The following is a 19384-nucleotide window of genomic DNA, read 5'->3' as shown; positions in this document are numbered from 1 at the left end:
CAACTCTGACACTACTGGTCTACGCTATAACCGCGATGAGACGAGATGATCATGGGATCATGGAGATTTGTTGGGATGCCACAGGAGAACCGGAGCTCTCGGAGAAAACTCCTGTTACCTGGACGAGGGCTTGCTCAACACAAGTAATAAATCGGGGTGCACCGGAGATCGAGCATGAGTCCACAGGATTATAAGTCCAGCGCTCTAGCCACTACACCGCCGTGGAGGCTAGAGTACCAATATTATTTCCAAGAATTTACTGGAAAATTTCACTTTTTTTTTGGTAGGTTATTTTACGACGCTTTATCAACAGCTTAGGTTATTTAGCGTCTGAATGAGATGAAGGTGATAATGCCGGTGAAATGAGTCCGGAGTCCAACACCGAAAGTTACCCAGCATTTGCTCATATTGGGTTGAGGGAAAACCACGGAAAAAACCTCAACCAAGTAACTTGCCCCGACCGGGAATCGAACCCGGGCCACCTGGTTTCGCGGCTAGACGCGCTAACCGTTACTCCACAGATGTGGACGGAAAACTTCACTGATTTATTGACATCCACATTACTGCTAAAACAAGCCGAAATAATATGACAGTTGAAATAACAATTTTTAGTACTGTTTACGAAAGCTGAGGAGATCGCCAACTCTTGGAAAATATATCCAAAAGATATGAAGACATTATTACACAAACAGCCCTAGTCATTTTTAAAGAAATTGAATTAAGGACACATTTGCTACTATTTTAAATTTTATAGAGTCCAAAAACAGTGCAATAGACACAAGGTTAAAACACCAGTTGAACAGAAATAGCTGACATGTGTTATTCTTTTATTTTTTTTATTGTTCTTCTAAAAATAGCAATTTTCACAAGGGTTATTTTTGTAATAATGTCTTCATATGGCAACGTCATATCAAAAAGTTCTTTCATATGTTAATAATGAGGTACGTAACAGGCCCTATATTTTTAATATATAAAATACAATCTCTCATTAGTCACGTCTTGACCTCCTCAACTTCCAAACCCACCGTCCGCCACAGATACTGTCTATTTCAAAAGTGATCGTGGAACATTTAGGGATAAGAAGTAAAAACGAAGGGAAGCAAAAAAGTTCCAGTAAACATGAGTCCGTAAATTAAGCGTTTACGAGGTAATGCCATTTTTTTGGTAGTTGGGGCCACCAGTGAACCGAGTGCCTGAATACTATGATCACATTACATAAATATGCGTACGAGAAATATATGATAGTGGAAACTCCTAAATGATATAGTCATTAAGCGCAATAAATTTAAATATCTTCCAATATATTGTACATAAGCCCCCATATATTACAATGAAGGTTCATTTTGTCTTATTATTCCGACTGAGAAATGGCGAATTATCAAGGATGAAAGCAATGTTTCGCTTTTGTGCAAAGACAATATCTGTAAGAACAGGGAAACAGAATTTTCGTCATGTGTACGAGATTGTCCCCCACATGGTTACTATTTAGCAGTACAGCACGTTTTTGAAACAAGCAGCGTTCACGTCAAGCATGAGAGGAATTCCGTTTCAGAGTATACTGTAGGAGAATCGTTTCAATAAAGTTCGTGTAAGCTCATTAACAGAGCCTTCTGGGAAATTAATATACCAAAAAGCAGTGTGCATTAACGGTCTTACTAATAAACCGTGTATAGTTTTTATACGAGACTTATGCAGACTTGGGACAGAAAACGTTATTAATAAACCATGCATAAGCGATGGATATAACAGCCTGTAACTATACAATGGGAATTTCTTTGCAGTAGTTATATACATGAATCCCTTGTTTAAACGTTGTAAATAGAGAAAAAATGGCCGCCTATCTAACAGCTGTTCGTATCGACTGTCATTTTACGATGATGGTTGCCTTGTAATCACAGAAGAACAAATCAAAGAGCACAGAATAATTAGAATAATATTGCTGTAGCTGTACTCTTTGACCAAAATATAGCGTGGTAATCGATCAGAGCGGTTGTAGTAACGACACTTAGCGCGGCACACTAGCGCACACTATCGGATGCAATACAGAACCTCAGTTATTCTACTACCTTTAGCAATGAAGTAATGACGAAACTAGATATGTAACAGTTGTACTGTTATACACGACGTATGTAGTAAGGAATTTACACAAGATTTATAAACGAGCTATTCGCTATGTAAGTATAAGACAGTTAAATGTCTATATTATAAGAGTTTTTATTAGAATGACCGTAAATCGTTAACAAACGTCTACATTTAATGCCATGCATACAAATGTAGCTGGTTTAATCCCTGGACCCAGATGATCAGCCAAAACACAAATACTTCGCAAGGATATGCGTAGTCGTATTGATAACGGTAATACGTAGCTTGAGGTCTTGTTTTCCAATTAATCTACTTCCCACTTAAATGGTTACATTATTGGGCACAATTAAGAACTTAAAAATTGGTCTCAAAGTAAACGCATGGACTGGTTAATAAAATATAGGCCTACTAATGATTGGCCCGCTTTTCATTGTTCAAGCAACAACAGGTGAAACATACCTGCATATCATTGCTGTTATTCGAAAACCTCGTAACTCCAGAAGCCAATATTTTCGGTAAGAAAAAAAATATTAATGGAACTTTATTCAGTAAACAGTGTGACACACATAATATCGAAAAACATGGGACAGGAAATGGAATCGGTCGAATATTTTGCAAACGACAAAATAGCAGTGGTTATGTTAAGAAGTAGGAATAAATTTGAGTTATACGAACTATACTTCTTAATTCTGTATAAATTTTACTTTCTATAATCCTGCTGATCCGGAGTTGCGCTCGGGCAAGAGTTCTATTCCCGCTTGGGTTGATTAGCTGGTTGGGTTTTTCCGAGGTTATCCCCAACCGTAAGGCGAATGCCAGATAATATATGGCGAATTCTCGGCCTTATCTCGCCAAATACCATCCCACTATCATCAATTTCATCGACGCTAAATAACCGAGTAGTTAATAGAACGTCGTTAAATAACCAAGTTAAAAAATAATAGCGATCTACGTTGAAATGGTCCACACCTGTGGAGTAACGGTCAGCGCGTCTGGCCAAGAAACCAGGTGGCCCGGGTCCGATTCCCGGTCGGGACAAGTTATCTGGTTGAGGTTTTTTCCGGGGTTTTCCCTCAACCCAATATGAGCAAATGCTGTGTAACTTTCGGTGCTGGACCCCGGATTCATTTCACCGGCATTATCACCTTCATCACATTCAGACGCTAAATAACCGAAGATGTTGATAAAGCGTCATAAAATAACCTACTAAACAAACGTTGAAATGAAAAGGGTACATCGGCTTTTAGACAACCACTATCTTGCTAGGTTCATTGTGGTCATAGCGTACCAGAACAAGAATTAATTTATACCCATTGTACAGACATAGAGCAACGGTCATCAGCACAGTGCACCCTCGGGCTAGCGTCTATTACCCGCGGATAACAGATGCACTAGCGTGAATCCGTGGCTGATGGCGGGTATGCTCTCTCCTTCTTCCTTCTGCAAGGCGGTGCATATTCCGATACACTCTTTACCCGTTACCCATTTCAGCGAGTACTGACGACCATTGGTACAGAGGCACATAAGCTATTATGAGAATGAAATATCAATATAGGGCCTAACTCTTTCCTCAAGTAGATCCCACAGTTCCGTCTTTGCGCCACGAACGTAAACGAACGTTATGGAGTTTGAATATATCTATAGAAAGTTACGCATTTACTCGTTTATCTTATATTGTTAACTTATTAATGTATAGAAGAGTGTAGGAGTACAAAAGCTGTGATTTTCATTTTCTTATTTGAAAGAATCTGTGTGGATATCAGTTGAAAAAATATTGTGGGAACAATATCATGAAAAAGGGTACGTTTGGCGGGTTATATTCAGAATATGTCTTATCATCATGACAATAAGAGTACTGCACTGATAAAAACAGGTCCGCACGCGATTAGGCACAACAGGAAACCATCTAGTTGAAAGTCATAAAAAAAGACCTGTCTGCCACCATAATGTGCCTCAATCACTTGCAATTCAGAAGGGGAGAGGAAAGGTACTGGCTTGCTATAAGGGATTGAGAGTGAGGCGAGAGAGGGTGGAAGAAAGGGAAGATTGCTCCGAACCACGCCATCCTGGGCGCCGTGGTGGCGCCGCAAAACAAGGGACGAATTGGCGACACCCTTATTAAATAATATGTTCTTTCACACCAACCAATTAGTCCACCCTGACTTCCATAATGGCTGCTCACAACTAACCATGTCACACCGTGTATCCCGGTTTGCCTTCCACTGCCATACTCCTCTATTTCGTCTGCCATGCCCCGTAACACGGAAATCAATTGCCTATAGCAGGCCTGCACAAGGTTTGCGCTCTCCGAGCCGGCTCACAGCTCATGAGCGGAATGCAGATATTAGCTGCGCTCTGTATAAGGGTGGACTGGAAGAAGGGGTGAACTCGTACAAAATTTACACAAAAGGAAGTACTATTGCGAGTGTTTATGAAATGAATTCCCGTTCAGTGTTTGCAAAACTATCTTGGACTATTATTAATTAATAAAGAAATATTTATTTTACAGAAATAATAGAAATCCTTTAGCTACTTAAATGTAGAATATCCTTTTTCAATTTCTATTTATCAGTACATCAAAACTAGGTTCTATGCTGTTGGCAGCTGAAAGGAACAGTAGCCTACTGATCGTAATGAAACATCAGTTACAGATGTTCGATGCCTGCCATTATTAAAGTTGATTATAGAAAACAGTTGCTCAGAAATATAAATGTTGAGCCAAACATAGCAATTATTTTCACAGCCAGCCTGTGTAGTCGTGGATATTATTGCTAATGTTTAGTCTTGTAAAACTTATCCAGGCTAGTACTATTATTCAAACGATCTTTAGCCCTTAGGTCACATTGAAGATCCATAAGTTCGAGCTGTAAATCGTTAAATGTTAAATGTTATTTTCCGTCTTTTAGATTCCTCCATACTGTACTGTAGCAGTAGGTAAGCAACGTGAAACAGTTACTGAGAATAGGCCTACACACTGCACTCCACTAGATAACTGAGTGGTCGTTTCCATCTCCTCTACCTATAGCAATTATATGTCGTTCTGACGTATCTTCCTCTCCCTTTCGGCAGAGGGGAAACACCGCTCTCCCGCTCCGAAGGAGCGCTATTTGTGCAGGCCTGGCCTATAGAGTTTGTTAGTCCGCGGGGGCATATTATTAAAGATTTTTAAAAATTCGTCACGATAGAATGACACATTTGAAGTTAAGGCTATACATATGCCTAAGAGCATCATGCTAATAACTAGGGCTAAGAAGTTAATGCTTTTCCATATATTTTTCCACTGACTGTAATTAATTGCCGATTAATTATCTTCACGAATCATCAACATTTAAGCTTGTTTAGTCAACTGTCCGAAGACAGGTCTGAACATCACAAGTGATAACAACAAGGCACCACTCATGAGGCAACTAAACCAGAAGGTAATGGGGTAGGTGGCCAGTTCCTTTCCCCCTCCATTGTATACATCGCCGACTAGCTACATATTATACTAATCAGATTTCAGATGCATACAAAAAATTGCTCCTCCTCTGATACATATCGTAAAGTGAGATGTATTGCCTGATAGGTGATAACACTCGTACAAGTACATATCAGCAAGAATCTTAATCGGAGGTCATTTAACTTATCAAACCAAATATTATGTTGCATATATTTGCATATTTACCCTTTTTTAAGAATGCATAATATATCATGATATTTATATTATTGTGGTATATTTTCGCGTTTAAGCTCATTAAAACTGATTTTATACTTACTTACTTACAAATGGCTTTTAAGGAACCCGAAGGTTCATTGCCGCCCTCACATAAGCCCGCCAGCGGTCCCTATCCTGTGCAAGATTAATCCAGTCTCTATCATCATACCCCACCTCCCTCAAATCAATTTTAATATTATCCTCCCATCTACGTCTCGGCCTCCCTAAAGGTCTTTTTCCCTCCGGCCTCCCAACTAACACTCTATATGCATTTCTGGATTCGCCCATACGTGCTACATGCCCTGCCCATCTCAAACGTCTGGATTTAATGTTCCTAATTATGTCAGGTGAAGAATACAATGCGTGCAGTTCTGTGTTGTGTAACTTTCTCCATTCTCCTGTAACTTCATCCCGCTTAGCCCCAAATATTTTCCTTAGCACCTTATTCTCAAACACCCTGAACCTATGTTCCTCTCTCAGAGTGAGAGTCCAAGTTTCACAACTATACAGAAGAACCGGTAATATAACTGTTTTATAAATTCTAACTTTCAGATTTTTGGACAGCAGACTGGATGATAAGAGCTTCTCAACCGAATAATAACACGCATTTCCCATATTTATTCTGCGTTTAATTTCCTCCCGAGTGTCATTTATATTTGTTACTGTTGCTCCAAGATATTTGAATTTTTCCACCTCTTCGAAGGATAAATCTCCAATTTTTATATTTCCATTTCGTACAATGGAAATATAAAAATTGGAGATTTATGCCATAAAAATGCATAGTTTGAATTTTTTTTAATAAAACCAAATTTTGTTGCATATACGTATTTACACATTTTGCCTTGTTTTATGAATGCATAATATACCATGATATTTATATTACTGTGGTATATTTTCGCGTTTAAGCTCATTAAAACTGATTTTATATGCCATAAAAATGCATAGTTTCAATTTTTTAATAAAACCAAATTTTATGTTGCATATATTTGCATATTTTACCTTCTTTAAGAATGCATAATATATCATGATATTTATATTATTGTGATATATTTTCGCGTTTAAGCTCATTAAAACTGATTTTATATGCCATAAAAATGCACAGTTTGAATTTTTTAATAAAAACCAAATTTTATGTTGGATATATTTGCATATTTTACCTTTTTTAAGAATGCATAATATATCATGATATTTATATTATTGTGGTATATTTTCGCGTTTAAGCTCATTAAAACTGATTTTATATGCCATAAAAATGCATAGTTTGGATTTTTTAAACAAAACCAAATTTTGTTGCATATACGTATTTACATATTTTGCCTTTTTTTATGAATGCATAATATATCATGATATTTATATTATTGCGGTATATTTTCGCGTTTAAGCTCATTAAAACTGATTATGTGCCATGAAATGCATAGTTTGAATTTTTTTAATAAAACCAAATTTTTTGTTTCACATATATACATATTTTGCCTTTTTTATGAATGCATAATATTTCATGATATTTATATTATTGTGGTATAGTTTCGCGTTTCAACTCATTAAAACTGATTTTATGTAGCATAAAAATGCATAGTTTGAATTTTTTAAATAAAATCAAATTTTATGTTGCATATATTTACATATTTTGCCTTTTTTTTATGAATGCATAATATATCATCATATTTATATTATTGTGGTATATTTTTGCGTTTAAGCTCATTAAAACTGATTTTATGCGCCATAAAAATGCATAGTTTGAATTTTTTTTAATAAAACCAAATTTTATGTTGCATATATTTGCATATTTTGCCTTTTTAAGAATGCATAATATTTCATGATATTTATATTATTATGGTATATTTTCGCGTTTAAGCTCATTAAAACTGATATTATGTGCCATAAAAATGCATAGTTTGAATTTTTTTTATATAAAACCAAATTTTATGTTGCATATATATTTGCATATTTTGCCTTTTTTAAGAATGCATAATATTTCATGATATTTTTATTATTGTAGTATATTTTCGCGTTTCAACTCATTAAAACTGGTTTTATGTGGCATAAAAATGCATAGTTTGAATTTTTTTTTTATAAAACCAAATTTTATGTTGCATATATATTTGCATATTTTGCCTTTTTTAAGAATGCATAATATTTCATGATATTTTAATTATTGTAGTATATTTTCGCGTTTCAACTCATTAAAACTGGTTTTATGTGGCATAAAAATGCATAGTTTGAATTTTTTATATAAACCAAATTTTATGTTGCATATATAATTGCACATTTTGCCTTTTTTAAGAATGCATAATATTTCATGGTATTTATAGATATCGTGGTATATTTTCGCGTTTAAACTCATTAAAACTGATTTTATGTGCCATAAAAATGCATAGTTTGTATTTTTTAAACAAAACCAAATTTTATGTTGCATTTATTTGCACATTTTGCCTTTTTTAAGAATGCATTTTATTTCATTGTATTTATATTATTGTGATATATTTTTGCGTTTAAACTCATTAAAACTGATTTTATGTGCCATAAAAATGTACAGTTTGGATTTTTAAAATAAAACCAAATTTTATGTTGCATATATTTTTTGTACATTTTGCCTTTTTTAAAAATGCATAATATTTCATAATATTTATATTATTGTGGTATGTTTTCGCGTTTAAGCTCATGAAAACCGATTTTAAGTTGCATAAAAATGCATAGTTTCGATTTTTTAAACAAAACCAAATTTTATGTTGCATATACTTGCACATTTTGCCTTTTTTATGAATGCATATTATTTCATGATATTTATATTATTATAGTATATTTTCGCGTTTAAACTCATTAAACTGATATTATGGGGCATAAAAACTAATAATTTGGATTTTAAAAAAAGCATCATATTCTATTTTTGAAAACTGGTATTGAGTGATTTTATTGTAATTATTTTTACCAGAAAAGTATTTGAAGTTTTTCGGCGCACCTAGCGAATTTCACTGCAGAGTAGTTGCCTCTCTCTCAACAGGAAATATTATAGATATATTAATTTGTCCTACAGAATTTATCTGCAATATTGACACTTAATATTTTAGGAGAAAAATTCGCTCCGGTGCCGGGGATCGAACCCGGGTCCTTGGTTCTACGTACCAAGCGCTCTGACCACTGAGCTACGCCGAATTCAATCCACAGCACCGGATCGAACTTTCCTCCTTCGAGGTTTCCCTTTGTGGCCTGACTCCAAGTTAGGCATATATGTGTTGACGTGTATCCAATGTCAACTGCCATTATATTATATGACATACTGCCATATGCCTAACTTGGAGTCAGGCCACAAAGGGAAACATCGAAGGAGGAAAGTTCGATCCGGTGCTGTGGATTGAATTCGGCGTAGCTCAGTGATCAGAGCGCTTGGTACGTAGAACCAAAGACCCAGGTTCGATCCCCGGCGCCGGAGCGAATTTTTCTTCTAAACTATGAAGTAAATATAAGTTTAATCTCATCTAGTTTGGCCTATAATGTTATTACATTTACTGTTTTATTATTATTATTATTATTATTATTATTATTATTATTATTATTAATTTATTAGTGATATCAAGAAATATAGAATTTTATTAGTACATATTTATTGGCATATTTTAAGGTTTTTCTCCGTTGAGCCTGGGTGGAAGAACGTGAGATCTCACCAGAACGTCACCAGCAATGCCGGCCCAAACATAGATATTTTCATACGGTATGTTACCTTTATTTCATAATGTACCGCATCAATGTAAGTAATGTTGTATAAAAAGGGCTGTAGCAAGGAAATAAAACGTTTCCGAATCAAAGTCCATTAACATTTATTCATCCACTCTATGAGATGAATACGCCCCTAAAGTCTTGACATACATTTTAGTTACACCAAAAGCTTTGAGAATCTTTTAATCTGAGACATAATACTGCTGATAATGAAAAAATTCAAGCAGTAGTTAGAAGAAAGGGTTGTTCACAAATAACCGGACCATAAGCCCCAGATACAGGGACTATATAGGCCTACCACAAGCCACTATTCCTGCATGAAGGAATTTGAAACGTATATTACCGTAAAAATTTTGAAAACTACATTTTTCAGTCATAAAATACAGTACTTCCAAAATATATAGTGTGTAACGAGAAAGTAAGAACGAAGTAGCATTTTAGTACCACAGTCTACTATATACAGTCACGAAGCTTGAGTTTTGAGGGTGCTAGAAACAATAGACTGTGACGGTACTATTTTGCATTGCCTGTAATGAGGCGATATTAGCGATCCTAGTGGTGAGCAACTATCTAATGTTTGCATATTTACTACGTATTGACCTTCGCGACTGTATATAGTAGACTGTATTAGTACTATATTAAATACGAGTATAAGAAAGTTAAATATTAAATATACCTCAATGGTTTGAAGTACTGGCAGAGATAATCATATCTCTCGTCAGGAACAGGTACTCGACGTGCCTGAAACAAAACAACGAGATTATACACCTGTCGGAAGAAAACATTCAAATTCATGTAAAATAAATAAGCCAGCACTCATTCCTCAACTGTTTTTAGGCCCCCAAAGAACCGCGGTCCCCCGGTTGAGAATCACTGTTCTACTGTACATCTTAGGTCAGGGGGCCGCATTAAAGTAAAGTGAGGGAAAGGGGGTATCATCATCATCAAAAAGGTTGAGCAACACTGCTCTAGACCACGCAACCACCACAGTACAATGGTCCAAAATGCAAATCTAGCGGGACAAAATTAATAACTTCTCTGTTATATAAAAGATTTTTATGAAACTTTGTACAGGTGTTACAGGTAGCATATTATATTTTTTCCTGTACAAACTCTGATTACGTTTGTATAAGAGAAACTGCTCCTTTAGAGGGAGTGCATTAAACAAAATTAATAACTTTTCTTCCATGTAACAGGTTTTTATAAAATTTTGTGCAGAAATTACAGGTAGCATATATGTTTGTGTACAAACTCTTGATTATATTTGTACGGGGAATTATCCCTTTTGTAGGGGGTGAATTTAAACAAAATTAATAACTTTTCTTCCATGTAACAGATTTTTATAAAATTTTGTGCAGAAGTTACAGGTATCATATATTTTTGTGTACAAACTCTTGATTATATTTGTATGGGGAACTATCCCTTTTGTAGGGGGTGAATTTAAACAAAATTAATAACTTTTCTACCATGTAACAGGTTTTTATCAAATTTTGTGCAGAAGTTACAGGTAGCATATATTTTCGTGTACAAACTCTTGATTATATTTGTATGGGGAACTATCCCTTTTGTAGGGGGTGAATTTAGACAAAATTAATAACTTTTCTCATATCTAACAGATTTTATGAAACTATTTTTTTTGTTCTTGTACGGAGGAGGGGCCCGAAGGCTTACATTGCAGCCTGAGGCTTTTTGTGCTTACCACTCTTATTCTTATGAATGATTGGGTAGCCAAACGGTCGCGCTCTTGTATACGTACAGCAAACTGCACTGTGACCTTAACCCGGGCTATTGTACGGATGATGATATAATATAAACGAATGATGGTGAAATGAGTCCGAGGTCTCGAAAATTACCCAGCAATTCTCCTTCAATTGGTTGCGGAAAAACCTCGGAAGAAGCCTTAATCAGGTAATTTGTCTCAACCAGGATTTGAACCCTTGCCCGCTCGTTTCATACCCAGACGGGCTGACCATTAATCCATAGCGATTGTATTTTATTAAACATAGTACAGAAGTTGCTGGTAGCATATATTTCAACCAAAAAACAACCCCAACAATTAATTCACGACGGTCGAAATTCGAACTTCTGTGCTCTTGGAAAATAACTGTTAAATTAGTTAACACAAAAATAACAAGTGGTTCAACTCCAAAACGTTACAAAAAGCAAAATATCTACAAGTATTTTTCAGACTCTTTATTGATCTTAACCCTTTAAGGTCTGATATACATTATACTGTACTTTTTTTTTAATGTCTTCGATATTTTTAAATATTTTGGAAAATTTAATGTGATAAAAATGGGAAGTATTATTTTTTAAACATTTCTATAACTGAATTAAAAATACAATTTAAAATTGTGGGGCCCCAGGGGTTAAATTTCCCCCAAATTTTGATTTTCTGTGAAGACTTGATTTGGAATTTTTGTATCCCCAGAATGATTATGTGACCAGTTTTTTTTTTTATATTTTTTAAAATATAAATTCGGAACTGAAGGGGTTAATTCCTTTCGTTTCATAGCCAGACGTGCTGACCATTACTCCACAGCGGTGGTCTTTTATGAAACATAGTGCAGAAGTTACCGGTAGCATATATTCCAACCAAAAACGACAACCTCAGCAACTAATTCACGACGCAGTGGTCGAATTTCGAACGTCTGAGCTCTTGGAAAATAACTATTAAAATCGTTAACACGAATGTAACAAATGTATAAAACTCCAAACGTTACAAAAAAGCAAAATATCTACAAGTATTTCTCAAACTATATACTGATCTTAATTTATTTCTGTGATTAAAGGAAAGACTTGCCTTAAATACAAATTGATACACATTTTATAAGTTATAGTTTATGATGTTCTGCTAATTTAAATTATCACGATTTTGACAATTACTAGTATAAAAAATCACGCTACACACAAATTGATTAATGCTAATAAATTCTTTCTCTTTCCTGATCTAGGGGCCGAAAACACCGTTTCCGATTAAATGGCGAGGCCATATACCTCCTCCATATTGTTCTATTTCTTATGCATGAGGATGAACATTACGAAGCACAAGACAGCTAGCTACGTTTTATGATTATGAATGTAAGAACTACAGATTGACTATAGATAAAAACTTAAAAATATTAACAACATTAAAGTACGAAGCGAACGACAACTGTAGTTCTGCATATGGACACTTACAAATTAAAGTTTCATGGTCACTTACGAATTACAGATGTTAACCGACGATCTTATACTCGTGTTTGAAGGCACCAAGTAGTTCCACTGCGTAAAAACAATTTTAATACTTATACACGTTTTAGCAATACTTCGAATGTCATTTCGATATATGGTCAACTCTTTAAACATTATCATCTTAACTGAGAGCAAAGAACCTTCGAAGTGAATTTTAATCACATGCGCGATTATTAGACTTTTTTACGATCTCAGCGCGTAATGGCATACGGATACGCGCCATAAAAACACAACGAATGTAGGATATGTTCGATTCTGAAACCTGCACACTTCTGTCTTCAAAGCACAACTTCTTGTATGAATGTCGCGTCTTGCAGCTTGGACGTTTCTAAAATACTCTGCAGAGACAAAGAAAACTTCAACTTTTTTATTTTCATTCCTTATCCTGTTATATGAGTTTCTTTCATGGGTGGAAATTAGTTCTCCGCTATCCATCCCTCTGCCTTCCTACAGTAGGTACTTAATGATAACTCACCTGGATCTGACTGTAATCCTTACTGTGCCGTGTACACATCTTACATATAAACATAGACGTTAGGTCACTATTTGCGCTTTCTTCCACCTGCTCCTCCTAGCCAAGACATACGTAACTTGTAATCACGAAAGAAGGAACAAAAGGAAACAAGTTGACAGCAGAAATCTGTGCTGTGACAGGAAAAGGCTGTTAACCGATGATGGCAATTCTGTTAGAGTACCAATCGCATATTATGTAGGTCACCGTTGTAACATCCAAACAATCTGATCCTCGATATAGGAACGAATTTTATGGTTAGACTGAGTCACTGTACCCAACTGGAAACAAAATTATATTATTATTATTATTATTATTATTATTATTATTATTATTATTATTATTATTATTATTATTGAATTTCCAAATTTATTGAACCCTATTTCACCCGAAAGTATGGCTGTAATCAAATCATACATATTATAGCCCTAGAGGCTACAAATCATCATCATTGGCATTACGGCCCTTGTAGTTTAGCCTTAGCCTCCCTCAGAACATCCGACCAATCACTCCTGTCTAATGCTCGTGTTCTCCATCTTCTAATTCCAACTTTTGTTAGGTCAGCCTGAACGTCATCCAGCCATCTCAATTTAGGTCGTCCGACTTTCCTTCTTCCTACTAGTAGAGCTTTGGGTGTGCGATTGTTCTCCATCCTGGCTACGTATCCCAGCCACTCTAACCTTCTGAGTTTTATGTCAACAACAGTGTTAATATCTTTATATAATTAATATAACTCAGCATTTGTTTTGATTCGCCAAAAACCTTGCTCATAAGTAGGCCCAAAGATTTTCCGTAATACTTTCCTTTCCCAGGCATTTAAGATCTTTATTGCCCTTTCAGGTAAAGTCCAGGTTTCACTTCCATATACTACTATTGGTTTAATAATAGTTTTATATATTCTTATTTTAGCTTTTCTTGAGATACACCTGGACTTCATAGTTTTATTCAATGCCCAAAGACCTCGATTCCCAGCTGCAATCTTCTCTTTTATATCAGTCATAACATCATTATTGTCTTTCACCGTGGAACCCAGATACTTAAAACAGGAAACCATCAAAATTAGTATCATTTAAATTAATCTTATTAGTATTGTCATTATTCATATTACAGGCTACAAATACTTTCATAAAATATATACATATTATGACATACAACTAGACTTCGGATTTTAGGTAAAAACCTATTTTAATCCTTAAAAGATAAGTTCATAAAAACTTGCAAGTACAAGTTTCATATAAAACTATGTCTAAAATTGGTATTTTAATAGCACCTAAAAATGCCTATTTTGATGACAAAGCCTATTTTGACCTATTAAGTATGTTTTATCTCTAATAGGTCAAAACACCCATTCTAATTTCGAAAATATATTTTTTAACTTCCAAATGTGTTCCTGGTTCTGTTGGAAATAAAGTACGGGATAAACTGGAGCAAGTTCTGCAGTAAATGTAGGACTGAAGAACCTGCGTACTGCTTCAGATATCCTAACAGGGAAGAACAAGTATTTACAATGTAACATTCCTGTCCAACTAGTGTCAAAATTGAAATACGCTCCTGTTACTTCAGTGGATGTGGAGCGTTCAATTTCAGCATACAAATGAGTGATAGGCGGCATTGCTTTTTAGTTAAAAATTTAGAAAAAGTATTAGTAATTTATTGTGAAGCTAATTATGAACGTTAACGGACAAGGCTTCGTAAAAACTGATTATATTTGACCTGTTTAAGTACTGAATTTCTGTCTAAAACTTCTTCTTCACATTTAATTGTTTATTTTATGTATAACTAGTTAGATATTTGTTATTCTTGTACTTTTAGTAGTTGTGGTGGTAACGGTATATAAGCATTTAAAATTATTAAATTCTAGAAGTGAATTCCTTCATGATTTGGAACATGTTTTTAAAGAAAACATTATTTTTATTAGAACCTATTTTCAATTCTTTAGAGACTATTTCCTACACTTTTAAGCCTATTTTAGGCACCTAAAATTACATTTTAACGACCTAAAAATCCGTACCCTACATATAACACACATATAATAGGGGAGACCGTTGTACCTTGAGTGTAGTGTACCTTGAAACATTTTTTGTTTCTGATTTTTGTTGCTACCTAGCCGACTCAAACTGAAGTAGATTATAGACAAAGCCGCTAGGTAGCTCTGGTCATAGTTCCGGTTTGATTTATTACAAAGTGTGAGTTCTTGGACGAAACAATTTTTAGTACCAAAAGTAAATATTTCGTTCATTGTTATATGTTTTCTAACACGAAACCGAATTGTATTTGTAACTATCAATCAAGTACGGTGTGTTCCCCATCATCTGATGAGTAATAACATATGTTAATTTCCATGATTTATTCTAATCTAGGGTGACCAGATTCATATCGATAATAAAAGAGGACACAACGCTTCAAAAAGAAGGACATTGTTCGAAAAAAAGAGGACAGAAAATATGTACTTAGATTTAGGCTTAGGCCTATATTATACTTTAAACTGCGTCAATATCGATTTTATTAAAAATATTTACAGTGCAGATTTAGGCTTATACTTAAAAGTATGTTAATACCTCTTTTATTACAAAATAATTATGATAAAACTTAATAATAATAATAATAATAATAATAATAATAATAATAATAATAATGTTTTTACAGTTAGCGACATATGAAAGTCAAGGGAACTATAATAATTAAAGAGGACAGAAAATATCTATTTAGATTTAGCAAAGAGAGTTATGATATGATCGTTGGCAAAGAATATATTCCGTCGATGTTGCTGCCACCTACAGGCAAATTACTTGAAAAAGGCGTCAAATCAGATAATTTCAAAATATCAGGCATACAAGTTACGGAAAGAAGGACATTTCTTGATTTTTTTAAATCCGCCCGGACCCCGGATAAAGGCCTAAAAAGGAGGACATGTCCTGACAAGAGAGGACGTCTGGTCACCCTATTCTAATTTCTAGTATAGGCAGCCGCCATATTTGTTTAAACGTGCACCCTCTTGTATTTGAAACACAGAACATCTTCTACCAAGGAATATGTTGCAAGGTACATGATGCTATCGGTTTTTGTTCTTCTTTTATTTTAAGATCATGTCACGAAGTAAGTCTGGAGTTAAGAGAACCCCAATTTATTCGGATGCCTTGAAGAAAACTGTTGAAGCAGTTATGGCTCCTCCAGGAAATAAAATCTTAATCAGAGAAGACTGCAAATGATGGCAAATACATTTTTTAAATGATTGTGACTTTTCACAGCCATATTTCCACCTATATTCCCTATGTTGAAAAACAAATTAAATTATGGTTTATTTAACGATGCTCGCAGCTGCGTCGCCGGTGTGCCGGAATTTTGTCCCGCAGGAGTTGTTATACATGCCAGTAAATCTACTGACATGAGCCTCTCGCATTTAAACACACTTAAATGCCATCGACCTAGGCCGGGATCGAACCACGTAGCACAGAAGGCCAGCGCTATACCAACTACGCTACCTAGGCCGACTGTGTTTCAATATTTCAATGTACAAGACGATATGTTCCAAGGTACACGAACCTGTTATACCAGGAACACTTTACATATTCCTTCATTTTACTTTTTTCGTTGCTTAGCAACGGCAATGAGTTATGTCACACTATCCTGACGTCACTTCCTTAGATGAAACAAAATAATTCCATTCTAAATACTTGCACTACAGATATAGGCCTATGGTTCATAGAGTGTCCCATTTATCTTGTTCACCCAAATAATTTTTTTCGTAGCCGCCAAATGAAAAATTGTTTCAAGCGAAAATTGCTTACAAATAAGTGAAATGAGGAATTAATACTATGGATATAGCTTTCCTGTAATCTTGTTCATTAAGGGGACACTATAGGAAAATGACAAATTTTTTCCTAATAATTTTTAACAAAATTCTGACAGCAGGTGTACTATGCAAAGGACTAACAAAATCCAAATTTTGAACTCCCAAATGTTTTGTTTCTTTTTTTTTTCTATTTCTTAGAAAGATTTTCAAATCCAAGTTTTTTAGTTGAAGATCTCAATTTTCAAACCACTTTTTTTTTGTTACGTTCACAAGACATAAAGAAACATTTCTATGCACTCATTTTATGAAATATCTCATTTATTCACTTTCAAAAAAATAATGTTTGAAGTTTTGAATATGTTAATTTTTTTCTATAATTAAAGAAAAAAATATTAATAAAATAAACTAGCAACACTTCTTGAAAAATACCTCATAAGTCTTGCAGTAAAAATTTCATTCAGATTGATTAATATTTTACATAAAAAAGTTGGTGTTGACTCAATAAAAATAAACTGGATTTGAAAGTAAAAGGAATATTTATGCAACAAATAACTATTAAAATTCTCCTCCGCTACATTCACCTAGTAACTTCAGGGAGCCGACTTTAAAACAAAATCAAAATCAATCAATCAAATTAATAAAAAATTTGTAAAAATGAATTATTTGATGAAAAAATAATTTTGACAGCTCTTTAAATGTCACGCCCTCTTACAGCCGTAATTAAAAACATGTTTAAACATATTTTAATTAGAATTGAACTAAATCCATTAGGGATATGAAACTATACATTCTAAACACGTGGAATAACCAATAAAAATTTTTTTTAAGTTTCCATGATTTTCAGTGGAGATACGAGTAATAACCTCAGTTTTTAAACGAATGTCGGAACCGGACTGCATTTATTGCAAATAACATCCAATGATAGTTTAGCATTGCTGTCAACTATCAAGAAGAAATACAACTAAGAGGAAGACTCCGCTCAAATTATGGTTGTACTGAGTGTAATTCCTGCACACTAAGCAACACTACAGACTGGACGCATTTAACAACTTTCGCGAAAGAAAAATCCTGAACTATAACGATATTCACCGCAAATAGACTTAAGCCCTAATCATTTTTGCAAGCACACTTTGAAGCAAGTGAATTTCACATCATGTTATTTCTTAAAAAAAAAAAAAAAAAAAAGCAGTTTCCTGTTATGCATATAGAGGAGAGTCGGGTAGTATCGGACATCGGGTAGTATCGGACAGTGCGTTTCTTTCATCTACCACCATATGGTAGTACCTGAATGACATGGTTACGTTTCTCTATGCGACATCACAGAAACGTAACCATGTCAATCAGGTACTATCATCGTGTGGTAGATGAAAGAAACTCACTGTCCGATATTACCCGATGTCCGATACTACCCGACTCTCCCCTAACATTACAAACATTTAATTTCTCACTAAAGTAGGCCTACAATTTCTTTGAAATCTGGACAAAAGGACGTCAGGACAGAGTCCAGTCTGAACACCCGGACAGAGCTAATAAAAAGTAACTTGTCCGGATTAAATCCGGCCGTCTGGTAACCTTGTTGATAATATGTAGGGACCGGATTTGCAGGTTTTTACCTATTTTTTCCCTTGCTTTTGAACTCCTAATTTCTTCAATACTTTTCCGAATCATGATCGTAGAAGTCGTATATGTGAATTCTCTTGAACCTATAAAAACATAAACTGGACCTTGGTACGCCCTCGCGTATGTGGTACCTAAGAGGTTACGTCCATTTTCGGTTTTCCCCTTCAAAATTTTCTAGAGCTCCTTCAGTGGAGCAACGTAACCCGGAGTGAGACAAGTGGCCAACAGGTTTGGAGCTCACATATTTAGTTTCTTACAGCCCCGAAACCCTTGCAAGTACGTGTTTTGCGTATCTTTTAAATGTCTCCTCCCAATTCTCCTCTTTCAATTCAATTCAATTAGTACGCCCTACCTAAACAAACCTAAATCATTGTTGATAAGCGTTATCCTGTATTTACTGCGTTATATATTGATTTTTTTCTATTTTGGCAGAAATATCAACACATTTCGAGAGAAGGGGGAGGGGGGAGGGAGGGAGGGAGGGAGAGACAGAGACACAGAGAGACAGAAAGAGAGTGATGGGGGGGGGGGGAAGAACAATCTCGACGTGGAGGAGGCTGTCTCAAACCCTAAAACAAAATCTGTACTTAGCAGGGCCATGTACTGTGTGTCCCTATCACCACGGAATGCCGCGTCCCCAGGTTGCGGATAGAGGAGACGGCCTCCAGATATGGAGGGTAGCTGCGAATATATTGAATAAGTAGTCGTGGACAGCCGATAAGGGGTGGTCCTCCAA

General features: G+C 35.1%; 1 protein-coding gene across 1 annotated transcript in view; it reads right to left on the bottom strand.

Moving 5' to 3' along the window:
* LOC138706084 (obg-like ATPase 1) overlaps positions 1-19384 on the bottom strand; it is a 240127-nt gene that overhangs the window by 121794 nt on the left and 98949 nt on the right. Inside the window, exon 3 of the mRNA XM_069835025.1 lies at positions 10167-10227. Within this exon, the coding sequence (XP_069691126.1) occupies positions 10167-10227 (61 nt within the window). The remainder of the gene's footprint in view (positions 1-10166; positions 10228-19384) is intronic.

The sequence above is a fragment of the Periplaneta americana genome, chromosome 1 (genome assembly GCF_040183065.1).
Source record: "Periplaneta americana isolate PAMFEO1 chromosome 1, P.americana_PAMFEO1_priV1, whole genome shotgun sequence".
NCBI lineage: Eukaryota > Metazoa > Arthropoda > Insecta > Blattodea > Blattidae > Periplaneta > Periplaneta americana.
Note: the sequence above shows the minus strand (reverse complement) of the source record. Positions and strands in the feature narration are given on the sequence as shown.